This window comes from Artemia sp. Qi Xiang Cuo, chromosome 9 (assembly GCF_049724085.1).
Source record: "Artemia sp. Qi Xiang Cuo chromosome 9, ASM4972408v1, whole genome shotgun sequence".
In the NCBI taxonomy this organism is placed as follows: Eukaryota; Metazoa; Arthropoda; class Branchiopoda; order Anostraca; family Artemiidae; genus Artemia; species Artemia sp. Qi Xiang Cuo.
In genome coordinates this window covers 74,430,986-74,458,485 of record NC_142802.1, presented here as the reverse complement: position 1 = coordinate 74,458,485, position 27,500 = coordinate 74,430,986, and the positions used below count along the sequence as shown (strand labels likewise).

At 35.5% G+C, this 27,500-nt stretch overlaps 1 protein-coding gene across 1 annotated transcript in view; it reads right to left on the bottom strand.

Annotated features, from left to right (window-relative positions):
* LOC148949024 (chorion peroxidase-like) overlaps positions 1–27,500 on the bottom strand; it is a 244,987-nt gene that overhangs the window by 117,591 nt on the left and 99,896 nt on the right. Inside the window, exon 4 of the mRNA XM_089094180.1 lies at positions 24,534–24,720. Within this exon, the coding sequence (XP_088950306.1) occupies positions 24,534–24,720 (187 nt within the window). The remainder of the gene's footprint in view (positions 1–24,533; positions 24,721–27,500) is intronic.

The following is a 27,500-nucleotide window of genomic DNA, read 5'->3' as shown; positions in this document are numbered from 1 at the left end:
GTTCGCTGCTTTACTTTACCCAAGCACGAGTCATAAGAAAGAAGGGGTAACAGATTTGTCGCCTTATGATTCATTCAAAATTCGGTTAGTATTATAAAATGCGTCCGGTTTACTTTACTAAAGCACTTGTCAAAAGACAAGTTTCACTGAACCCAAATCAGAGGCAACGCTGTAGCTTTGCCTATAGTAAAGGCCATACGGCTCCAATGTTTTATTATTACTATTTATTATTATTTTTTTTCCAGAGGCACTTAATATGGAAGGGGTTGTCGTAGAAACTTCAAAGGGGGAAAATTCGACTGGAAATCGAGAGTTCTAGTGCCCTTTTTAGCAGTCGAAAATGATTGGAGGGGAACTAGCCCCCCCCCACGCCTACCATTCCCCCAAACACATCCAATTAAAATTTTGAGATAGCCATTTTGTTCAGAATAGTTGATTTCCAGATAGAAAATATATTTTTGAGGAGGACACTCCCCCACAACCCTCAGGGCAAGGGTTTTAAGTTATGCCCTGGGGGCATATAAGGTTTTTATAGAAGGGGTTGTCGTAGAAACTTCAAAACTGGCTCAATCGATTGGAAATTAAAGGGCTAATGCCCTTTTTAATAATCGAAAGTGATTGGAGTGTAACTAGCCCCCTCCCCCCCCCCACGCCCATCATTTCCCCAAAAACATCCAATCAAAAAAATCGGATAGCCATTTTGTTCAACGTAGTTGATTTCCAGATAGAAAATATATTTTTGAGGAGGACATTCCCCCACAACCCTCAGGGCAAGGGTTTTAAGTTAAGCCCTGGGGGCATGTAAGGTTTTTTTAGAAGGCATTGTCGTAGAAACTTCAAAACAGGCTCAATCGATTGGAAATTAAAGGGCTAGTGCCCTTTTTAATAATCGAAAGTGATTGAAGCGTAACTAGCCCCCACCCCCCCCCCCGACGCCCATCATTTCCCAAAACACATCCAATCAAAATTTTGAGATAGCCATTTTGTTCAGCGTAGTTGATTTCCAGATAGAAAATATATTTTTGAAGAGGACACTCCCCCAAAACCCTCAGGGCAAGGGTTTTAAGTTATACCCTGGGGGCATGTAAGGTTATTATAGAAGGCGTTGTCGTAGAAACTTCATAAAAGGCTCATTAGATTGGAAATTCAAAAAGCTAGTGCCCTTTTTAATAGTTGAAAGTGTTTTGGAGGGCAACTAGCCCCCCCCCCCACGCCCATTATTCCCCCAAACACATCCAATAAAAATTTTGAGATAGCCGTTTTATTCAGCGTAGTTGATTTCCAGATAGAAAATATATTTTTGAGTAGGACACTTCCCCACAACCCTCATGGCAAGGGTTTTAAGTTATGCCTTGGGGGCATATAAGGCTTTTATAGAAGCCGTTATCGTAGAAACTTCAAAATAGGCTCATTTGATTGGAAATCGAGAGTTCTAGTGCCCTTTTTAATAGTCGAAAATGATTGGAGGGCAACTAGCCCCCCCCCCACGCCCATCATTCCCCAAAACACCATCCAATCAAAATTTTGAGATAGCCATTTTGTTCAGCATAGTTGATTTCCAGATAGAAAATATATTTTTGAGGAGGATACTCCCCCACAACCGTCAGCGCAAGGGTTTTAAGTTATGCCCTGGGGACATATAAGGTTTTTATAGAAGGCGTTGTCGTAGAAACTTCAAAACATGCTCATTAGACTGGAAATTAAAGGGCTAGTGCCCTTTTAATAGTCGAAAGTGATTGGAGTGTAACTAGCCCCCTTCCCCCTCCACGCCCATCATTTCCCCAAACACATCCAATCAAAATTTTCAGATAGCTCTTTTGTTCAGCGTAGTTGATTTCCAGATAGAAAATATATTTTCGAGGAGGACTCTCCCCCACAACCCTCAGGGCAATGTATTTAAGTTATACCCTGGGGGCCTATAAGGTTTTTATAGAAGGCGTTGTCATAGAAACTTCAAAACAGGCTCAATCAATTGGAAATTAAAGGGCTAGTGCCCTTCTTAATAATCTAAAGTGATTGAAGCGAAACTAGCCCCCTCCCCCCCCCCCCACCCATCATTTCCCCAAACCCATCCAATCAAAATTTTGAGATAGCCATTTTGTTCAGCGTAGTTGATTTCCAGATATAAAATATATTTTTGAAGAGGACACTCCCCCACAACCCTTAGGGCAAGTGTTTTAAGTTATACCCTGGGGGCATATAAGGTTTTTATAGAAGGCGTTGTCGTAGAAACTTCATAAAAGGCTCATTCGATTGGAAATTTTAAGAGCTAGTGCCCTTTTTAATAGTCGAAAGTGACTGGAGGGCAACTAGCCCCCCCCCCCACGGCCATCATTCCCCTAAACACATCCAATCAAAATTTTGAGATAGCCATTTTGTTCAGCGTAGTCGATTTCCAGATAGAAAATATATTTTTGAGGAGGACACCTCCCCACAACCCTCAGGGCAAGGGTTTTAAGTTATGCCCTGAGGGCATATAAGGTTTTTATAGAAGGTGTTATCGTAGAAACTTCAAAACAGGCTCATTCGATTGGAAATCGAGAGTTCTAGTGCCCTTTTTAATAGTCGAAAGGGATTGGAGGGCAACTAGCCCCCCCACGCCCCGACTTCACCCAAACACATCCAATAGGAATTTGGAGATAGCCATTTTGTTTAGCGTTGATGATTTCCAGATAGAAAATATGTTTTTGAGGAGGACACTCCCCCACAACCCTCAGGGCAAGGGTTTTAAGTTATGCCCTGGGGGCATATAAGGCTTTTAAAGAAGGCGTTGTCGTAGAAACTTCAAAACATGCTCCTCTCGACTGGAAATTAAAGGGCTAGTGCCCTTTTAATAGTCGAAAGTGATTGGAGTGTAACTAGCCCCCTTCCCCCCCCACGCCCATCATTTCCCCAAACACATCCAATCAAAATTTTCAGATAGCTATTTTGTTCAGCGTTGTGGATTTCCTGATAGAAAATATATTTTTGAGGAGGATAATCCCCCACAATCCTCAGGGCAAGGGTTTTAAGTTATGACCTGGGGACATATAAGGTTTTTATAGAAGACGTTGTCATAGAAACTTCAAAACATGCTCATCTCGACTGGAAATTAAAGGGCTAGTGCCCTTTTAATAGTCGAAAGTGATTGGTGTGTAACTAGCCCCCGTGCCCCCCCCTCCACGCCCATCATTCCCCCAAACACATCCAATCAAAATTTTCAGAGAGCTATTTTTTTCAGCGTTGTTGATTCCCAGATAGAAAATATATTTTTGAGGAGGATACTCCCCCACAACCGTCAGGGCTAGGGTTTTAAGTTATGCCCTGGGGACATATAAGGTTTTTATAGAAGGCGTTGTCATAGAAACTTCAAAACATGCTCATTCGACTGGAAATTAAAGGGCTATTGCCCTTTTAATAGTCGAAAGTGATTGGAGTGTAACTAGCCCCCTTCCACCCACTCCCCCCCCTCCACGCCCACCATTTCCCCAAACACATCCAATCAAAATTTTCAGATAGCCATTTTGTTCAGCGTAGTTGATTTCCATATAGAAAATTTTTTTGAGAAGGACACTCCCCCAGAAACCTCAGGGCTAGGGTTTTAAATTATGCCCTGGGGGAATAGAAGGTTTTTATAGAAGGTGTTGTTTTAGAAACTTCCAAACATGATCATTCAACTGGAAATTAAAAAGCTGGTGTTTTTTTTAACAGTCGAAAGTGATTGGAGGGCAGCTAGCCCCCCCCCCCCTACGCCCATAATTTCCAACTAACACATCCAATCAAACTTTTGAGATAGCCATTTTGTTCAGTGTAGCTGATTTCCAGGTAGAAAATATGTTTTTGAGGAGGACACTCCCCCAGAACCTTCCGGGCAAGGGTTTTAAGATATGCCCTGGAGGCATATAAGGTTTTTATAGAAGGCGTTTTCGTATAACATTAGAAAAAGTCTCATTCGATTGGAAGTTAAAAGGTATAGGGCCCTATTTATTATAAAAAATGGATGGGTGGGCAAATAGCCCCCCCCCCCCCTCTGTCCCTAATTTGCCCAAACCCGACCAAAAATACTTTTGCGATAAGCATTTTGTTGGGTGTTTCTGCTTACCAGATAGAAACTATGTTTTTGAAGAAGACACTCCCCCACAACCCTCGGCAAGAGTTTTAAGTTATGCTCCTGGGGGCATATAACGTTTTTATAGAAGGCGTTGTCGTAGAAACTTCAAAACAGGCTCAATCAATTGGAAATTAAAGGGCTAGTGCCCTTTTTAATAGTCGAAAGTGATTGGAGGGCAGCTAGCCCCCCCTCTACGCCCATAATTTCCCCCTAACACATCCAATCAAACTTTGGAGATAGCCATTTTGTTCAGTGTAGTTGATTTCCAGATAGAAAATATGTTTTTGAGGAGGACACTCCCCCAGAACCTTCAGGGCAAGGGTTTTAAGATATGCCCTGGGGGCATTTAAGGTTTATATAAAAGGTGTTGTTGTAAAAACTTCAAAAAAGGTTCATTCAATTACAAATTCAAAGGGATAGTGATCTTTTTAATAGTCGAAAATGATTGGAGGGCAACTAGCCCCCCCACGCCCATCATTCCCCCAAACACATCCAATCAAAATTTTGAGATAGCCATTTTGTTCAGCGTAGTTGATTTCCACATATAAAATGTGTTTTAGAGGAGGACAATACCCCACAGTCCTCAGGGCAAGGATTTTAAATTACGCCCTGGGGGCATATAAGGTTTTTAGAGAAGGCGGTGTCGTAGAAACTTCAAAAAAGGCTCATTCGATTGGAAATTCCGAGCGCTAGTGCCCTTTGTAATAGTCAAAAGTGATTTGAAGGCAACTAGTCCCCCTCTCACGCCCACCTTTTCCCCAAACACATCCGATCAAAATTTTAAGACAGCCATTTTATTAAACGTAGTTTTAGGTTCTGGAAATTAGGTCTTTGAGGATTACAACTCCCCCAAAGCCCTCAGGGCAAGGGTTGTAATTTAAGGATTCTCCGAATCCTTCATATTATTTCTTATGGAAGGATGCTCGTATAAACTTAAGAGAGGGCTCGTTTGATTGGAAATTGAAAGTTCTCGTTCACTTTCTAAGAGTCAAAAGATTTTGAAGTGCAGATAGCCCCCCTTCCTCCTCCACGCCCTCAATACATCATATAAAAAATGTGAGATAGTGCTGTTTTTAACATACTGCACAGTTCATTTAACGAGAACTTCGGTGTCAATGCAGCTCGTATGAACACGGTGTTCGGTATTGAAAGTTACGGCCGAGGACATAACTTATTAAGGGGGGTTTATAACTTATGGGAAGGGGTTTTGTATGAGAAGAACACATAGTAAATCTATTATAATTATCCAATTATAAGGTTAAAATACATACTCTGTGATAGATACAAAATTGATTTGGCACACAAATTCCTATTAAGGTCAATTCCAAACAGCCGTGATCCCTTTGTGTCAGCAAATGAAATGGTCTAAACCCCCTTATTGGAGCTATTTTTTCAATCCATTCATTGATGTCAATCGCTGTCCACAAGTTATGCAAGCTGTATATTGTTCATATATAAGGTTTTTATCAAAGAGGTAATCGTATAGACTTTGAAAAAAGCCTCATTCGATTTAAATTGAAAGTTCTAGATCCGTTTTTTAAAGTCAAGAATAATCGGACAGTAAGCACCCCCTCCCCCATGCCAAAAAGAACTTGAAACTTTTTGCAATCAAAAACAAACAAAAATTAATTAAAAAAAACTTTCCGAAAAATAAGTTTTTCAAAGAAAAGTAAAGGCCATTTTAAACTTAAGCTCAGGAGATACAAATACCTGTTAAAATTCAAACTCAAAACGAACAGAAATTACTATTAAATAATAAATGAAACCCAAAACGAACAAAAATTAAATAAACAATCATAGCAAAAAACATACAACAAGTAATAACATAAATGAATAAATAAATCTTAAAGCGAGTAATGCTTAGATTGAATATGAAAATCAAGCTTAAAACGAAAACAAATATTTTGCTATTAAAGTATAAATGAAACTTAAAACGAACAGAAATTAAATAAACAATCAATGCGAACAAAACATACAATATATATTAATGTAAATGAATAAATAAATCTTAAAACGAGTGAAACTTAAATTGAATATTCAAATCAAGTTTGAATCTAATAAAAATAACTACAAAGAAGAGTTTGGGTATCGTCTCACTGCAGAAGCCTAAAACCTACTGCGCCATTGGCGCTTTACTAAAAAAATTCTTTGAAATAATTTCACTTTTGTAACTTTAAGAAATCAAAAATTTATTAAGATATTAGGGAATAAATATTAGCATATGTATATTAAATTGACAATGCACATTTTATTTTCAGTAAACAAATTTGAATTTTTTTTTTCAGTAAAGCACAAATTATATTTTGGCTTTTAGAAAGCATAGGGGTTTTGAACCCTACTCATATTAATTTATGCTCGTTACTCTAATATTTATTTGAATTTTTGTTCGTTTTGGGTTTCATTTATTTATTGATACTGATTTGGGGTAGTTGTATGCTTGGTAGATTATATGATAATCAGGACGCCAGGTGTTGAAAATGTGAACCATACCACGACGGAATGGGGCTGCTAAAAGAATTAGCCTACCCTCCACCCCCTAAATTGACCATGCGGATTCAAAAATACCAATGACACTGGCTTGCGAGTGGTGGAACACTCCGAAACTTGACATTTTATTATATTTTGGTGTTTCATGCAAGAAAATACATGTTCCACAGATTTTGAGGTGCAGTTTTCTGCTCAAATAGAAATGCCTAGAAGCCATAAAATTTTTTCATAACAAACTTCAACTATTAGTTAAAAAAAAATGGCACAGTTAAAAAAAAAAAAAATGAAAAACTTTATGAGTCTTGAACAGTCTTGAAAAGTATAAACAAAATCAAATTGAATATTAGATATATAATGATATTAATTGTTGAAAGAGCAATCAGTTCAATTTTTTTTTCACTGTAATTTTTATTTTCATTTTCATTGCTGTAAGAACTGGAAAATAATAAATTTGTAATATACGAGTAATTTGTTTTCAGTGAAGCACAAATGACGCAGAAGGCTTTAGCTTTTTACAGTTAAAGAAGGGGGCAGTATCCAAATTTTGCTTGTAGTGAAACTATATTTGTCTTGACCAATATTGAAAAGAACTAATAAATTAAACTGAAAATTTGATGCATCATAATAGTAATTGCTAAAAGCTCATCAGTTCAAAATTTTACTGTAATTTTAATATTTATTTTCAATATTAAGTACAAAAGAAAACATTTGTAATATAATTCGTTTTCAGTAAAGCGCCATTGACGCAATAGGTTTTAGGCTTCTGCAGTGAGACGATACCCAAACTCTTGTTTGTAGTTATTTTTATTCCTAACTGTCATTGAGCTTCCAGGTAAACATAGAAAAAGTTCTAGGAGGGGAAGAGGACTTAGGAATTGATACCTAATCCCTCTTTATTTCCGGGAATTTTTCTTGTCTTTACTTTTATTATGATAGTAAAGAGTAACATTAAACCCTAAAACGGGCACAACATATTCCTTAAGGGAGTAGGGCTGCACTCTCCCCCATTCATGGTCGTAGAAGCTTCGGGGGATGCTCACTCAGTCGGAAGTTCAGAATTTTACTTTCTTAAAAAAAAATGATTGGAGAGTAACCAGCCCCTTTCCTAGAACCATTTATATATCTGGTCCTTTTTTAACCCCTTAGGACATCCGCTCAAGATTTTGACGTTCCCATTTTGTTCAGAATAGTTGAACATATCAATAACTCCGCATCCAAGGATGACATGACCGCTAGATAAAGGTCGTTAAGTGGTTAACTGTTAATTCTTTACACATTTGTTTTATAGTGAATAGAACAGGGGGGGGGGCATGTTTGATGTGGGGGGTCCATTTTTGTGAACCTTCCAGGGATTAATTTCCTGGTCAACCAGATCTTCTATATCTTGTTATGGGAACGGGGAGGGGTCAGGAGCTTGAAAATGAGCCCAACAACTTTTTATCTAATCGATTTGAAACATACAGCCGTATGTCCTTGGGCCAAAAGCACTAACTTATAAACAAGTGCGCAATTGGTTCCTCCTCTAACAAAGGAGAATAAAAAAGCGCAGACTTTTTCCGATCACCTGAAACTTATATAAAACTTTGGGTGAAAAATTCAATGCTGAAAGAACATTAAAAAATCACTTCCCCTCAAAATGCAGCCCAAAAATGGCCAGGAAAGTGCCAAAAAACTTTTTGTTACCCATTTTATACGAAAGAGGCTATTTTAGAGACTTAGAAGGTACATAATTCAATCGAAAATTAAAAGTTAATTTGTCCTTTTTAAAGTCTGAAAGCATCTGAACGGCAATAAGCCTCCCTCTCGGTTCTTTTTTGCTATCCAGCTCTCTTCTAACCCAAATGATACCGAATCAAATTTTGAGACATGTTTTTTGTTCAAAAGCTTCGAAATTTCCTATAAATTTGCCTTCGTCGTTGAAATGACCCCAACAGCCCCAATGTTAAACTTTATCTTACCCTGCTATGAAAACTCAGCCCCTATAAGCACAAAAAATAATTAAGATAAAACAATTCTTGGTTAAAATATATTTCTTATAAAAAAAATTATTAAGATTAAGATACCTTAAACTTATATAATACTTTTGTTGAAAAATCCTATCATGAAATAAAAATTAAAAAACTTACTTCCCCTCAAAATACAGCCCAAAATTACCAGGAAAGTGCCAAAGAACTTTCCTCGCCCAATTCAAACAAAAAAGTCTGTTTTAAAAACTTAGAAATTGCATCATTCGATCGAAAATCAAAAATTCCTTTGTCCTTTTTAAAGGCTGAAAGCTTCTGGACGGCAATAAGCCTTCCTCTCGGTTCTTTTCTGCTATCCAGCTCTCTTCTAACCCAAATGATACCGAATCAAATTTTGAGACATGTTTTTTGTTCAAAAACTTCGAAAATTCCAATAAGTTTGCTTTCGTCGTTGAAATGACCCCAACAGCCCCAATGTTAAACTTTATCTTAACCTGCTATGACAACTCAGCCCCCATAAGCACAAAAATAATTAAGATAAAACAATTCTTGGTTAAAATACATTTCTTATAAAAAAAAAAAAATATTAAGATTAAGATACCTTAAACTTATATAAAACTTTTGTTGAAAAATCCAATCATGAAAGAAAATTTAAAAAAATTACTTCCCCTCAAAATACAGCCCAAAATTACCAGGAAAGTGCCAAAGAACTTTCCTCGCCCACTTCAAACAAAAAAGGCTGTTTTAAAAACTTAGAAATTGCATCATTCGATCGAAAATCAAAAATTCCTTTGTCCTTTTCAAAGGCTGAAAGCTTCTGGACGGCAATAAGCCTCCCTCTCGGTTCTTTTCTGCTATTCAACTCTTTTCTAACCCATATGATACCGAATCAAATTTTGAGACATGTGTTTTGTTCAAAACTTCGAGATGCCCAATAAATTTGCCTTCGTCGTTGATATGACCCCAACATCCCCAACGTTAAACTTAGTCTTACCTTAATTATGACAACTCAGCCCCCATAAGCACAAAAAAATAATTAAGATAAATAAAAATGTAAAAATTAATAATATAAGACATTCTACACTAGTTATTCTGCCTATAATTCGGAATACTGTTAAAACATTCCAGAATTCCTTATTTTCTTTATTATTTATGTTTTTCATACTTTCTCTGCGGTTGCTCAATTTTTTAGGGTGGGGGAATTTTCACAGGGGGTGGGGGATATACAGAAGGTAATTCTTCAAAAGGGGTTAAATTTTTCACGTGGGAATTTTCCTTGAGGGGCAGGGGAATTTAAACCCTCTGACCTCAAGAGTGGGTGAAAGGTAACGTCGAAGACCCCTACCTCTAGAAAAGACAAAACAACAATACCTTTCACAATATTTTTAAATAAGCATTTTGACATGAGACTCCTACTGCAGACAAGATAATAATTATACTTTTTAATATGGATAAAACTTATCAGAACGTAAAATAAATTGTTTTTAGTGCAAATTCAATTTGTAATATTCGTCGTTTAGACAGGCCTACCCACATTTAAGTACCATCCAGTCCCCAACATTCACTGTGGCTGCTCGGGGAGGTGTCTTCACTGTTGAGCTGGGGTTTTCACTGGGAAGCATTAGGTTCAACGTTGCAAAGCATTGCAATAAAAATTTAATTTGAGTGTAAAGAAACTAGTAAACTCCTACTTAGGAGTCTTCCATTTTCTGGCGAATAGCAGAGTAAGCAAAATGAGTCCTAGTTGTTGAAACGTTGTTATTCAAAGATTAAACTTTAGTATTAAGAGCAGAGGACCTGCGGTCCCTTAGCATTTAGATTACCCTAAATATGATGTTTAAACTGAACAGAACATAGATGGTAATTTTTTTTTTATCAAATGGAAGTGAAGGACAGGATTAAAAATAAAGACAAACGAAAACTGTTTTATACACAAGGGGTCTGGGACCCCCTTAGCCTCCCCCCCCATGCTTTACAATCAAGTTTCAGGTTTTTTCCGCACTTCCAGATTGTAAAAAAAAAGTTTTTTGCTCTGTTTTGATCATGAGAGGAACTATTCGTTCATTTTTTTTTTATATTCGGGTGACAGAAGAGCTTGGCGAAAATCTTATTTCTGTACGGTATTAAATTAAAAAAAAGAAGTTTGTTTTAACTGAAATTAAGGAGCAACATTAAAAAGAATAGGAATTATTCCTTATATGAGAGGTGCTACCCCTTGATCATTCCTTAACCTTTACACTAAAGTCTTAAAGCTGTGGAAAAATACTTCTTATTCAAATTCAACGACTCATGTGTCTGAGTAGTCATTCTTAAAGAAGGGTAACAAAAATTTTAACTTTCAAACAGTTCGTGGTAACGAACTGTAAGTAAGGAGCAACCCGGCTCAATGGTAACCGAAACTCTAGAAAACGGTATTTTGATACAAATAGATACATCAAAAGAATCAGCTTTTAATGCTGATTTCAAATATATATAAGTTTCATCAAGTTTAATCCTACCCATCAAAAGTTAGGCGCCTGAGAAAATTTGGCTGATTTCCGAAAAAACGAGGAAAGACCCCCTAAAAGCTATAGAACCTTAATGAAAATCACACCATCATATTCCACGCATCAGAGAACCCTACTGTAGAGGTTTCAAGCTCCCATCTACAAAAATGTGGAATTTTGCATTTTTTGCCAGAAGAAAGATCACCGGTGCGTGTTTATTTGTTTGTTTGTTTGTTGTTTTTTTTTTTCCCCAAGGGTGATCATATCGACCCAGTTGTCCTAGAAAATCGTGGGAGGGCTCATTGGAATGGAAATTGAAAGTTCTAGTTGCCATTTTGAGTTACCAAAAAAATGGAGGGTAACTAGGCCCCCTCCCACGCTCATTTTTTTCCAAAGTCATCCGATCAAAATTTTGAGATAGCAATTTTGTTCAGCATGTTCGAAATTATTATAAGTATGTCTTTTAGGATGACTTAATCCCCCGAAGTTCCCGGGGGAGGGCTGAAAGTTATGAACTTTACCCAATGGTAACATATAGTATTGGTAATTTGGAAGTATACAGACGTTTTCAGGGGATATTTTCCCTGGTAGTTGGGGAGGGGTGGGTCGGGGGTTATATGGGATGAAATTCCATGAAGGAAGTTTTCGATGGGGGAAGGGACATTGCTATGAAGGGGACGCCGGACTTCCCAGCATTATTTAAAAAAGATCAGAAATTTAATATAAAAAAATAAGTATTTCAACTGCAACAGCAGCAACATCGAAACTTTAAACGAACAGAAAATATTACATATATGATTGGGTTCACCCCGTAGTCAATGCCTCGCTCTTTAAGCCAAAGATTTTGTAATACTTTCATAAGAGCTATTTATTTTAATTAACGGCCTTTGTGATTAAGCGGTCATTTTTAAAGAATTGGAACAAAATTCGAACTTTCGCTTAAAGAGCAAGGTATTGACTAGGGAGCTAACCCCATAATAAACGTATTAAAAATATATGAATATAGAAGTTCGTTATGTAAGTTAATTCGTAAGTTACGCATATTTATTACTAATAAAAACGTTCGTAAATAAAATTAAACAAGTTTCGAGAAAGCCATTTAACTATAAAAGTAAATTAATATGAAAATTTTGTTTTAATTATTTATGTACGGTGAGCCAAGATCAAAACCTGTATTTATTCAAAAACGTTCAAAAATTAAATAAAAAAAACAAGTTTTTTAAACTGAAAGTAAGGAGCGACATTAAAACTTAAAACGAACAGAAATTATTCCGTATATGAAAGGGACTGTCCCCTCCTCAACGCCTCGCTCTTTACTCTAAAGTTTGACTCTGTCTCACAACTTTATTTTTTAAAACAATAAAAAAGTTTAACGTAAGGAGCGAAGCATTGAGGAGGGGACAGTCCCTTTCATATACGGAATAATTTCTGTTCGTTTTAAGTTTTAATGTCGCTCCTTACTTTCAGTTTAAAAAACTTGTTTTTTTTATTTAACAACGTAAAGAGGGGAGGACAAGGAAGGGACAGCACCCCGCGTATACGGTCTAACTTTTATTTGTTTTAAGTTTTAGAGTTTTACTTACTTTCACTTGGGAAAACATTTTTTTTAATTTAATTTTTGACCATTTTTAAGTTTGTTTTTTTTCAATTGAACCTGTTCTAATTTTCAATGACTGGAAATCCCCCACCTGTGCGAAATTATCCCTGGAAAATTCAACCAGGAAAATTTACTCCCAACAAAACATTATCCCTGTAGACCCCCCCCCTCCCCCCAAAAAATCTTTCTTAGTGAAAATAATGCAAAATTCCACTTTTTGTAAATAGAAGCTTGAAATCTCCACAGTAAGGTTCTCTGATATGCTGAATCTGATGGTGTATGATTTTCGTTAAGATCGCTATAATTTTTTTAGGTAGTTTTTTCTTAAAGTTTAGGTTAGTTTAGGTAGGAAAATTTTCTTAGGGTTGTAGCTTCTGGTGGGTAACATTAAACTTAATGAATCTTATATATAACTGGAATCACCATAAAAAGCCAGGAGCCAATTCTGTTGGTTTATTAGCTTTTTATCGAATGCTTACTTTATACGTTTTTACTTACAGGTGGTTACCACAAACTATTTGATACCAGATAAATACATTAAAGTAATTAGTGCTATGCACTAGAACAATATTGCCACGCTCTAGGTACGAAATAAAGTAAGAACCTGGTTTGGTACTGAATCAGGAGTTAAGCAGGATTGTGCTCTATCCCCATTCATATGGATTATTTTGATGGAATTTGTTCTAAGGACACGGTAAAGGCTATTGGACAGCATGGAATCAAATGGGAAGGTAATAATAACCTGCACCTAGGTTTCGCAGATGTTGTGAATGTCCTAGATAAAAGGAGGTTTTTGGGCTTGAGAGGAGGTTTTCGGGGTGAGGTTTTGAGAATGGAAATGAATTCTAAGAGCCTAAGTCTCTTAAACTAGGAACAAATGATGGTGAAGGGGTGATGTTGGGCAACAAGAAGATCCCTCATGTAGGGTAGCTTAGCTTGCCTGGGTTATATTATTAGTAAAGATGGTGGACGCACTGAATATGTAAAAAGTAGAATAGCCAAGGCCTCGGGTTTTTTTACAGTTGAAAATTTCTTGGAAGGATATGAAGATAAATCTGCAAGGCTAGATTAGCATATTGGAAGCTACAGTGACAACAGTGGTCTAGTATGGTCATGAAGTGTGGGCGCTTCGGAAGACAGAGGAGGATTTTTCAGATGTTTTCCAGAGTAACTAAGTACGGACAGTTTAGGGACTCGTTTGACTGATGGTATTTCAAACAGTAAGCAGTACAAAAAAATATTGTTATATCCCCTTCCTAGGGCTATAATGAGAGAAATGTTGCGATGGTCGGGATACTCTTTGCGGATTAAGGATGAAAGATTGCCAAGGATCATGTTTTTTTTACTATCCCTTTAGGGCCAATCAAAAAGCAGTTCATCTCCAATGGGGTGGGAATAAGAAATAAAAAAGGATTTAAAGGTTATTGGAACTTCTTTGGGATGGTAAAGAAAGAAGTTTAGAATCAATTGGGGTGGAAATGGAGCGTGCGCAGCTGCGTTGGCCTCCGGTGACTTGGTGCTGCAGCGAGATGTTAGTAGTAGTAATTTGCTTTAGCTAGTAGCATTTTCAGGTCTGATATTTGAAAAAGAATTGATGAGTAAAAAAGTTGCATTTATTAGCTGCAAATATATGTTGCAGTCTAAAATGTTTTTGGAAAACAACAGCTATAGTTTAGCCAGAAAAGCTGGGGTTCTGGAGGAAATATGTTCTCTCTCATATAACATAATTGTTGTTCTTTTTAATTCCTAATGTTGCAATTAAAAAAAAAGAAAAAAAATGAAAATAACCAGTAGGTCAACAACATCTTTCCCACTTTTTACTCTTCCTTTCAATTAAATTTTCGATTTAGTTTCATATTCAAAATGTTTGACATTACTTTTATCTTGAGGTGGCGGTTGTTTTCCTTTCTATACTCGTGATCTAAAAGCTTTCAATATAATGGTTTCCTTTGTTGAGCTTACTTTCCGCTCTTTTGATCATTTTCCCTTAATTGCCCTTTCCAATGAAAACACGACGTTTCTTGACACCTTTTTATCTAAGATAGATTCCAAAGCCATGTTTAATCAGAAAGAGAGTGAATAGGACACAAAACGTGTCTCTAATGGTCTTTTTCCAGGGGTGTTTTCAAAATTGGGCCTGGGAATATATTACTTACATACAGCTTGTTTATAAAGGAAGGTAGTGGGACAGTCGTCCCCCTCCCTTGAAGATATTATACGCATATAGACAAAGTAATTTTTTTTGTTTTTTTTTAAATCATGTAGTATTTAGAGGGAGGACAGGAAAAAGGTTGACCTCCTGAATAACAAAAATACGTATAAATTGTTTTTATACTTGACTGATTAGGCATAACACACTTCGCGATTTTGTTTTATTTAAAGCTAGCCATCCTATAAAAACTTTTACGGGTTTTGTCCGTTTGAAATTTGTATAGATGTATTTTTTCCTAGTTTCCATGAAATATCAGGAAAGCAAGTGTTCAAACATTTACATATTTTTCTAGGAAAACGGGAAAATTAGACATGGGTGATGAATTTGGGATTTTAAGCTGTTTGTATTCTTCTTTTAACTAATTTTTTGCTCCAAGAGTGTCTTGAACTGTATGTAAAAGAAGTGAAAAACTTAATTACACCCAAACCATCGGGAAGGGAAATGAGAAAAGGGGTTGTACCCATGGCGGTTGACGGTCTCGCATTAATGTAAGTGAAATTGTACAAGAGGCGATCTTAAACAGCTTGTGAAATGACTCGGGCCAATAGTACCAAAACGAAAAAAGAATAGATATGTCAAAAGAATGGGCTTTTTATGCTGATATCAAACCTTTAAAATTCATCATGTTTAATCCTACCCATCAAAAGCTACGAGCCTGAAATTACTTGCCTGATTTTCAAGAAAGGAAACAACCCATAAAAATCAAGCGATCCTAATGAAAAACAAACCATTATCTTCACCATATCAAATAATCGTGTTATTAAGGTTTCAAGCTCATATCTACAAAAACATGAAATCTTGCATTTTTCTCCAGACGAAAGCTCACAGATGCATGTTTATTTATTTTTTTTTTTTTGCTTCCCCCAGGGGTGATCGTGAACCCATGAACCCATGCTTCTAGAGGAAGGTGAAAGGGTTCATTCTAACAGGAATTAAAAGTTCTAGTGCCCTTTATTAGTGACCAAAAAGATTGCGCCACAGTAAAGTGGTCTTTTCTGCTATTTTGCGTTACCAGATTACAATTTTGCCCCAAAAGAGGACCAAATTGCTATCGACTGAAAAACCTGAGATAGCCAATCGTTTAACAGTAACAAAAACTATATATTCAGATTCCCATTTGCGGAGGAAGTTATGCGGCACGGCGGCAGATTCGTCCCTGAAAGGTTACGTAATCAAACACTTTGTGCTAACCAACTGTTACCACGTGGTAACTTAAGCCTTGTAAGCCTGTGGCTACCAACCGATACAGATTGTCTTTCCGACAGTATTTTGTGTCTCATTTTGATAAATAAGTGACAAGGAAGAGTGATTATTTAAATTATATTGTGTCAAATTTAATTCTTGTTATTTGATTATAATAAATTCGTATCGTATCGTAAAAAAAAGCTGTTATTAAGGAGCGACCCGGCTCAATAATAAGTGAAACTCTAAAAAACGGAATTTTGATACCAATAGATACATTAAAAGAATCAGAATTTTATGCTGATTCACAAACATATAAGTTTCATCAACTTTAATCCTACTCAATTAATGTTACGCGCCTGAGAAAATTTTTCTGATTTTCGAAAAAAGGGGGAAACATCCCCTAAAAATTATAGAACCTTAATGAAAATCACACCATCAGATTTAACGTATCAGAGAACCCTGCTGTAGAGGTTTCAAGCTCCTATCTGCAAAATGTCAAATTTTGTATTTTTTGCCAGAAGAAAGATCACAGATAGGCTACGTGTTTATTTGTTTGTTTTTTTTTCCCCAGGGGTGATCGAATCGAGCCAGTAGCCCTAGAATATCTTGGGAGGGCTCATTTGAACGGATATTAAAAGCTCTAGGGCCCTTTATAATTAACCAAAAAATGGAGGGAAACTAGGCCCCCTCCCACGTTCATTTTTTTCCGAAAGTCAACCAATCAAAATTTTGAGATAGGGATTTTGTTCAGCATCGTCAAAAATATAATGACTATGTCTTTTAGGATGACTTAATCTCCCAAAGTCTCCAGGGGGAGGGCTAAAAGTTATGAACTTTACCCAATGTTTACAAATAGCATTGGTTATTGGGAAGTATACAGACGTTTTCAACGGGGATTTTTTCTGGTAGTGGGGGGGGGGTTATATGGGAGGATCTTTCCATAGAGGAAGTTTCCATGGGGGAAGAGACATTGCTATGAAAGGGGCGCCGGATTTCCCAGCATTATTTGAAAAACGATCAGAAATTAAATGAAAAAAACAACAAGTTTTTCAACTGAAAGTAACGAGCAACATCAAAAATTAAAACGAACAGAAATTATTACGTATATTATTGGGCTCACCTTCTAGTCAAAACCTCGCTCTTTAAGCCAAAGATTTGTTAGTACTTTCATAAGAGCTATTTATTCTAATTAACGGCCTTTGTGATTAAGGGGTCATTTTTAAAGAATTGGAACAAAATTTGAACTTTAGCGTAAATAGCGAGGTATTGACTAGGGGGCGAACCCCCTAATATACGTATTAAAAATTCGTATGAATATACAAATTCGTTACGTAAGTTGATTCGTAAGTTACGTATATTTATTAATAATAAAAAAGTTCGTAAATAAAATTAAACAACTTTCGAGAAAGCCATTTCACCATATAAAAGTAAAATTAATGTGCAAATTCCGCTTTAATTATTCATGTAAGGTGAGCCAAAATCAAAACCTGCAATACTTCAAAAATTTTCAAAAAGTAAATAAAAAACAAGCTTTTTAACTGAAAGTAAGGAGAGACATTGAAACTAAAAATGAACAGAAATTATTCCGTATATGAAAGGGGCTGTCCCCTCTTCAACGCCTCGCTCCTTACGCTAAAGTTTGACCCTTTCTCACAACTCTGTTTTTTCAAAACAATAAAAAAAACTTTGAAAATGAATTAAAGCTATTTGCCGCGAGAATAAACCCATTTAGTGTGAGTTTTAGTGCTTTTAGTTTTATGTGGGAGAGGCATGGGGGGTGTTCCTTTGCTCGAGTTCGATACACAAAAATGTTTAGTCAAGTTCATGTGGGCCCTGCATCTAGGCTGGAAAAATTTGAAAAGAATTCGGCCCTTTTAGTTATGTATTTCAAACGCCCCTAGCCCATGATAATAAGGAAATTTTAAACTCTTTTTAGTCCCCCCAAATAAATATTTTTTCTCTCATGAAATAGTTCATTAAACCCAAATACGAGGAGAATATCTTTTTGGAACTGTCATGGATGGAGGAGCGGGCAAGGTGCAATTGCAAATTTTTTAATTGAATCGGGTACGGATTCTTGCAGTTTGTGAAACATTTTTAGATGAAAGTTCGGCAAATAAAATTAGTATTAGCGATTTCCAATTTTTTCATGTAAGCAGAAATCGAAAAAAGCAAAGTGGTTTAGCAATACTAGTTAAAAATTATATTCCGGCACTGATGAAAGAAGAATTTCTATATCTGAATACTGGGATGATTTTTGAAAGATGTATTGTTGAATGTTTTTTTTTTTACCAAATAATGAAAAATTTTTAGTTGCTTCAATCTATCGCCCTCTCTCATCTAGCATGGCAGACTTGATTGACAAATTTGAAAATATGTTAAGTGTAATATCAAATCTTCGAATGCCATTTTTAATCCTTGAGGACTTCAACATTGATTTAATGGGATGTCTCTCATCAAGCCAGCAAGGAATTGACCGACATGTCCTTCAATTTTTAGAGTGTAACCTTTCTCATGGTATGAACCCAGTATGTTTTATTCTGACACGAATAACAGATTCTTCTTTTTCTGTGAGGCTATATTCATGGTTATGGAAGATGCATCTGATCATTGTATTTTTATTTATTTTATTTTAATTGTATTTTATTTTAATGTCTGATTTCAAAGCGCAAAAGATAGTCAGTAAAGAAAATCCTATGAAGAGGAGAAATTTCTCACAAGTAAATATGAATGAACTGAAATCCAACCTTAGCGATGTAGATTGGAGTGAAATTACTAATGAGAATGACCAAAATACTTCCTCAAATATACTTTATCGAATTTTGAATGAAAAACTGGACCTTCACTGCCCATTTAAAACTACATATCGGAAAAGAACCTCACTCGAAAAACCTTGGATATGTGTATAACTTTTAAAATATATCAAGGAAAAAAATCGACTGTACAAGATAAAAATGAAATACACCTCGGCTCATAATGTACAGCGATTCAAAAATTATAAGAATTTCCTGGTTAAAATTGTTAGAACAAGTGAACAAATTGATTATGAAAATTAATTTTTTTTAAATGTGATCAAAAAAAATTTATGAATTTTAATCAAAAAAAAAAATGGAAATAATACTAAGACACCACACCCTGAAGTGATAATAAATGAAAAGGGTGTTGAATTGAAGAGGAAGGATGTTGTTGCAGATTATTGTTGTAATTATTTTTCTCAAATTAATAATACTCTTGAACTGAATTCCCCTGAATCTCCGTTTTATTCATATAAAGAATATCCCCCGCTATCTGAAAATTCTAGTATGTTCCTGGTCCCTGTTACTTTCGGTGAGTTCCAAAAAGTAATTACGATTTTAAAAAGCGGCAATTCCCTAGGTCTAGATGGGCTCTCCACAAATATTCTGAAAGAACTTGCTTATGTAACCCATGTTCCGATGCTTCACATTTTAAATGCATCTATATTATCAGGAATCTTTCCAGAAAAATGGAAATCTGCACGAGTTATTCCAATTCATAAAAAAGGTGATAAGACAGATATAGGCAACTATCGCCCAATAGCTATTCCTTCCCCAATATCTAAGGTTCTAGAAAAAATTATTGAAAAAAGAATTGTTTCGTATTTTGATAAAAGGAATTTATTTACTAAAAATCAGTTTGGATTCAGGTCGGGTCATTCTACTGAACAAGCTATTGCTGCGCTAATTTTCGAGATTAATGATTCACTAAATGATGATAATCATGTGTCTACTCTTTTGTATGATATAAAAAAGGCATTTGATACGCTAAACCACAAAATTTTGATGGAGAAAATTACTAAAACAGGTATTAGAGGTAATGGCCTAGATCTAATAAAATCATACCTGCATGGTCAAAAAATTCAGGTAGAAATAAATGGGCGTTTGTCAAGCCATATTGTTATTGATGATATTGGAGTCCCCCAGGGATCAATATTAGGACCATTAATATTTTGACTTATATAAATGACCTTCCAATGTGTTTACCCCAAGATAGTAGCTTAGCAGTAATTTTTGCAGATGATACGGTGGTGACAGTAAACCTAAAACCCCATCTTTTTTCGTTGAGAAAATGGTGATAACAATGAAATCTTTGAATAAATGGTTTGCATGTAACTACCTAGCTCCGAATTTTTCTAAAACTGAATTCATGATTTTTGGGCGGTCACAGCGGACAGTAAATAAAATTACCATAGAAGAGTTAATTGTAAATCAAAGTAAGATAAAAAGCGTAAATTCATTTCGTTACCTTGGGATTATTCTCGATGAGCTTTTATCCTTCCGTAAACATCCTGATTATTTGAGATTGAAACTTGCCCATAACTTAGGTTGTCTTCATAGATTGAAACATGTGTTTCCTTTTTCCATCCTTAAAATTTTATACCATTCTCTAATTGAATCATATCTAAATTATTGCCCTGTAATCTATCTTAATACATTTAGGGTTCATCTGCAACCTTTTCAGATAATTAAAAATAAGGCAATTAGAGTTCTGGTTACTTTGGTTCATCGCCCAATGAGGCTTCACAATCTCTCGGAAACCCAAACTTTATATGTTTTTCTCAATATACTTAATCTTAAACAGCTGAAATACCTGCATACAGCAATGTGGTATTATGATATTCAATCTTCAACAAATAACTTCTATGATCTTGGTATAATCGAGATTCCCATTTCTCCTGCCCACCCCGTCCGCTCCAAGAAGTATCGCCTTCCTCCAATTAAATCAGAAAGAGCTAGATTCTCAATCAGATACCAGATTCCTCATATTGTAAATAAACTTAATTTAGTAGAAATATTCCCAAGTTTCAAGAGCAGATCTTCTTTGGAAAAGAACATATTTCAAAAATGGTTCTTTGTCTGGATGTTGGGATTGATGAATAATTGATATTAGAATGAATTGTGTTGTGATGTTCTCGCGCTGGGGTGGCCTCCTCTGTTATGTCCTACCTTGTATGTTTTTTGTTTTTGTTTATATTCTGTATTTGTTAGTTCGGCATTTTCTTATATTTGTTTATGGCCGACACATTGAGCCCTGCTCTCCGTCGACCAGTTTAGAAATTTATTTGTCATGTGTTTTTGTCAATAAAAGATCTTGTCCTGTCTTGTCTTCGAAAAATAAAGTTTTTGCCCGTTTTTGGTGTTCATTATGCGAATCAGTATCTTTTCCAATCTATTTTGAGCATTGGAGTACTTTTGGCCAAGGACTTGAAGGAACAAAGTTGAAAGTGGCAAGAAAATAATGTTTGTTGACGGTTTTCTTTGGAAGGTTCGTACCACTAACCTTAAAATTTGTTTGCACATTAGGATATCCTTGACCCTGGGACTTACAGTTACCCTAAATATTTGAAGTTCCTCGGAAAAACAGGAAATTTTCGTACAAATCAATAATATTATGGCTATTCGTTTTTCAATAGGGTGCAGTTGGACTGAGGACTTGGCATACGATTTTCAAGCTTATAAAGACAAAAAGATGGCTATTTTTTGGACGGTCCAAACCCAGCCTACATTTTTCTGCAAATTAAGGTCTTTTGGGTTCAACAGCTAAATGATGTAAATTTCAAGCCGTAAAGGCAAAAGGTTTGGCTGGTTTTGAGCCAATAGCTTAAAGATGTAAGTTTCAAGGCGTTTCCCCCCAAAGGACCCCTTTTTGTGCAAACAAGTGTCTTTTTTTTTACTTTGTTAGCAATGGGGTATCCTTAGCCTTTAGGATTAAAGATAAGAATTTCAAGTCGGTCGGAAAAAAAATATTTCCAAGTTATGTTTTCACATTAGGCTGCTAGGTATTTAGAAATATGGGTTTCAAACCAATCAGAAACATAAGGTTGTTTGTCATATTTATACGCTCTCTGGCACCCTCTAATCCCCAATAAATGTTGGAGATCCCCTTAGCCAGTGAAACAATGACACAAAGTTGATAAGACTTCAAGCCGATAAGAAAGTAAAGTTTTTGCTAAGGTAAAACAAGAATCAGTGTGGACATCCCCCTCCCTCCAAAAAGCTAGAGCCCGAAAAGGACAAAACCTTTTCCTAACCTTTCTCCTTCCCCCAGGACAAAATTATTCTCATCATAAGTGTCTGTAAAGAATTGCAACCTCCAAGTTTATTTTTCCCCTATCGCTGTCATTTCAAATTTTCAATAAATAACCTGTGGATAGAGAAGTTGCTGCTAAAGTCGTAATTAATAGTTTTACTCTAGAAAACGAAATTTCTATAAAACTTTTGTAACTGCGGGAGGACAAAATTCTCACTAAGCTCGCCCGACAATCGGATTTAGCCTTTACACGATTCAATACTACCGAAGGAACGGTGATCATTTATATACGCAGCCATTTTGTGTTTGTTCTACCATAAAAATATACCACACTATAGTTCATATGTTATAAACAAATCATAAAACACTGACTGAAGGCAATGTTCTATATGAAGATAAATGCATGGAACAAGACACAGCAAAAATCACATTGAATTGCAAACGAAAATGTTGCACAAAGAAATGCGGTTAGAAGGCAAAGCAAAATTTACATGGAATGAACGAACGAGTTAGTTTACTGAATTGCAAATGAAAATTTGTTCGACCAGAAATCAATCTTGAAAGAAAAAATAAAATGCGAAAATAAACTAAAGTGAATTAAAACTTAAGAATAACTAGAAAACTATGCCATTGCACAATTTCCATATTTCAGCAATTACAATTGAATAAGGGTGTGATAATTCAGCGTCTGTAAATGAAAAACGGGAAGGAAGATTTGAATTTACGCAATGGCTTCTTATTTCACATTAAATTACCTATTTGTCACCCTACGTATTGATATTAAAGGAATTTGCGATCACAAAATATGTGATAGGGATGATCATATCAAATCATAAATGGAATGAGCGGTTAAAAAAGAAGCAACAGTGAGAATAACAACGCGTCCCAGGAAAAAACTAGGAAGGAGGAATTGAATATACAGTAGAATTTCCCAATTTAATTGAGACAATTTAATTTACAGGTATATATATATATATATATTATATATATATATATATATATATATATATATATATATATATATATATATATATATATATATATATATATATATATATATATATATATATATATATATATATATATATATATATATATATATATATATATATATATATATATATATATATATATATATATATATATATATATATATATATATATATATATATATATATATACCTGTAAAGACAAAACCTTACCAGAAAAAAAATATGCTCCTACAGTAAATCCTATTGCATTTTGTGAGTAAACAGTTCTGATCAGCTTACGCATATTAGTTAACCGTAGGTAACCCCACGTTCACTTGACCTTGCATATTAAGTTAGGGTTAATAATATGCGCTCTGATCTGCTTACGTAAGTAGGTAACCCCATGTTCACCTGACCTTGCATAGTAAATTATGGTTAATAATATGCGCTCTGATCAGCTTACGCAATTAGGTAACCCCATGTTCACCTGACCTTGCATAGTAAATTAGGATTAATGGGCGCTCGAGGTATGGTATAAGAGAGTGCAAGATTGTCCGTTCAGTTCAATTTTAGACTTGGCTAGGAGAAGAGCGATTTTCAACATGAAGAGGAAGTGTGACATTACGTCGTTTTTCCCGCCAAAGCGGACCAGGGATGTTTCTGACAGTGGCATTAGCGGGACGTCTGCGGAGCATTCATCTACACCTGTGGATCTGAAGGGCATTGGAGCCATCGTTGAAGCTTCTGAATCACGCACACTGGAACCAACCACGACGCAACACGCACTTGCACCAATCCAGTCGTTGTTTGCAAATGACATCGGTCATTTTGTCAACAAATCATCCAGTCTCGATTCAAATTCTAAACTTCGTTTGCTGAAGAGCCCTTGGACTCCAGATGTCTCCTACATTTGTCCAGTATCCGAAAAACGGAAGCTGAAGTTTCAGCTAACTTCGCTCGCTCGTTTCAGTTGGTTGTCCTACTCTCCGTCTGAGGACTCTGCTTTTGGCAGATTTTGCGTTCTGTTCTCGTCAAAGACAGCTGGCAAAGGCTGCCACCAGCGCTTGTATGTAAATACTTGCCTTGTTTTTGCGTTACTAAAAAAAAAAAAAAAAAAAAAAATGCTCCTTATAGATAAGAAAGTATGCCTAGTGGACGCGTCCTCGTTTGAAAGGGGTATACTAGCGGTCTTGAATTAATGTAATGTTGCTCGAGGATGTTAGACAAAGTCTACGGGAAAAAAATCGGGTAAAACCCCCCCGAACAAAAATCCTGGATACGGCCCTGATATATATATATATATATATATATATATATATATATATATATATATATATATATATATATATATATATATATATATATATATATATATATATATATATATATATATATATATATATATATATATATATATATATAAGCGCTATCGTTTGCTTACATTACACATAAGTCTGGAATTGAAAATACGTCTCAAAGGTTACATTTTATACCTGATTTATAGCATTTCCTTCCCTTGTCTGCAAGTTTGCATGAATCACTGCTATATTCATCATAAGGCAACATTTCGTATCCATCCATATTACTAGTTCGTAGTCTACCTCCTCTATACTCACGTAATGACCTCGATTCAAGCTCTGAAGATCCGTAGATAAGCGAGCCATCTATCCAGTGAGTCACCTAAATAAATTCAAAGACATATTTAGAAACTTGTGTACTTTGGGAGCAAAATTAACTACCATGAACTAGAAAAAAAACTAGATTTTAGGAAATAATTCAAATAGGTAGCAGATACTATTGAAAAATGGAAGTAGTTTTCATATCAGTTAATTGTACAGATACAAAATTTTTTCTTTATTCTTTTTTTAGTCTTATTTTGCATCACAGTTTATAATTATCCAGTATGATCTTTCCCTATCTCACCCATTATAAAAACCCGGACTGAGGTGCGAATGCTCCAGAGAACATTTTTGCAGATATAAACATAAGCGGCATTAGATCTTTTCACGGGTAGACAAAGAATATTCACCTACGGAACAAGTACTGACAAACAGGGTTGCCAACTGGACATATTTTATGTCCTAAGGACATATTTCTGTGTGCCTGGACATAATGACATAATAGGGCAAAAAATGGACACATTTTAGAAATTTGGGACACAGAGTGGACACATTTTCCAAATTCATGACGTAAAACAAATGACTTTCATAAAATAATGTCACTCATCACCAAATGAGTGCTAAGACTTATATCTACTTATTTTTTAAGCTCTGTATTTATTTTCCGGGGTTGCTTGCTCTTCCCTGAAGCAAACTTTCTGAAAATACCTTCAAAATTCTATCACCCATAAATGGTAATATTAGCCCTGATGTTTACTCGCCACGGTCAAGATAAAGGACAAGCTGTCGCCTTTTTCAAATATTAAATAAAAAAAAACAAGTTTTTTTTTAAACTGAAAGTAAGGAACGACGTTAAAACTTAAAACGAACAGAAATTATTCCGTGCATGAAAGGGGCTGTCCCCTCCTCAACACCTCGCTCTTTACGCTAAAGTTTTTCATTGTTCCAAAAAAAATATAGAGTTGTGAGAAAGTCAAACTGTATATATATATATATATATATATATATATATATATATATATATATATATATATATATATATATATATATATATATATATATATATATATATATATATATATATATATATATATATATATATATATATATATATATATATATATATATATACAGTTTCACTTTCTCACAACTCTATATTTTTTTTGAACAATGGAAAACTTTAGCGTAAAGAGCGAGGTGTTGAGGAGGGGACAGCCCCTTTCATGCACGGAATAATTTCTGTTCGTTTTAAGTTTTAACGTCGTTCCTTACTTTCAGTTAAAAAAAATTCTTTTTTTTTTAGATCAAACAGTTCGTGGTAACGAACTGTAAGTAAGGAGCGAGCCGGCTCAATGGTAACCGAAACTCTAGAAAACAGGTTTTTGATACCAATAGATATATCAAAAGAATCAGATTGCAATGCTGATTTTAAATCTATAATTTTCATCAAGTTTAGTGCTACCCATCAAAAGTTACGCGCCTGAGAAAATATGGCTGATTTTCAAAAAAAGGGGAGAAACACCCCCTAAAAGTTATAGAACCTTACTGACATTCACAAAATCACACCATCATATTCAGCGTATCAGAGAACCCTACTGTAGTGCTTCCAAGATCCTGTCTGCAAAAATGTGGAATTTTCCATTTTTTGCCAAACGAAAGATCACGGATGCGTGTTTAGTTGTTTGTTTTTTTTTGTTTTTTTTTTCCAAGAGGTAATAGTATCGACCCAGTGATCCTAGAAAATCGTGGGAGGTCTCATTGGGAATGAAAATTAAAAGTTCTAGTGCCCATTTTAAGTGACAAAAAAAATGGAGGGCAACTAGGCCCCCTCCCACGCTTATTTTTTTCCCAAAGTCACCCGATCAAAATTTTGAGATAGCCATTTTGTTCAGCATGGTCGAAAATATAATAACTATGTCTTTTAGGGTGACTTAATCCCCCGAAGTATACAGATGGAGGGCTAAAAGTTCTGAAGTTTACCCAATGTTAACATATAGTACTGGTTATTGGAAAGTATACAGAAGTTTTCAGGAAGTTTTTTTTCTGGTAGTGGGAGGGAAGGATGGGTCGGGGGTTATGTTGGAGGATCTGTTCATTAAGGAAGTTTTCTTGGGGGAAGGGAAATTGCCATGAAGGGGGCGCCGGACTTGCCAGCATTATTTATTGGTTCTTGGGAAGTATACAACCATTTTCAGGAAGAATTTTTTCTGGAGGGGGGGCTAGAGGAGGGGGTTACTCTGGAGAATATGTCCTTGGAGGATGTTTCTGTGGGGGAAGAGACATTTCTATGAAGGGGGCCTGGATTTCCAATCATTATTTAAAAAACGATCAGAAATTAAATAAAAAAACCCAAGTTTTTTCAACTGAAATGTAAGAAGGAATATTAGAACTTAAAACGAACAGAAATTATAACTTATATGAGGAGGTTCTCCCCCAAGTCAATACCTCGCTCTTTACGCTACAGTTTTTTTTAGTGCTTTCAAAAGAGCTATCTATTCTAATTAAACGTCCTTTGTGATTCAGGGGTTGGTGAATCAAAATTTTTTCTAACTTTTAACGTAAAGAGCGTTGTATTGACTAAGGGGAGAACCCCTCGTAATAACATATACGTAATAAAAAAACAATAAAAACAAGCGATACGCTGTAATCGAAACTTAAAACGGTTTGATGTCAATAAATGTATCAAAAGAATGTGTTTATAATGCTGATTCTAAATATATAAACTTTATTAAGTTTAGTATTACTCATCAAAGGCTACGAGCCTGAGAAAATTTACTCGATTTTTTAAAGAGGGGGAAACATCCCCTACAAGTGAAAGAATTTTAATGAAAATCACACCGT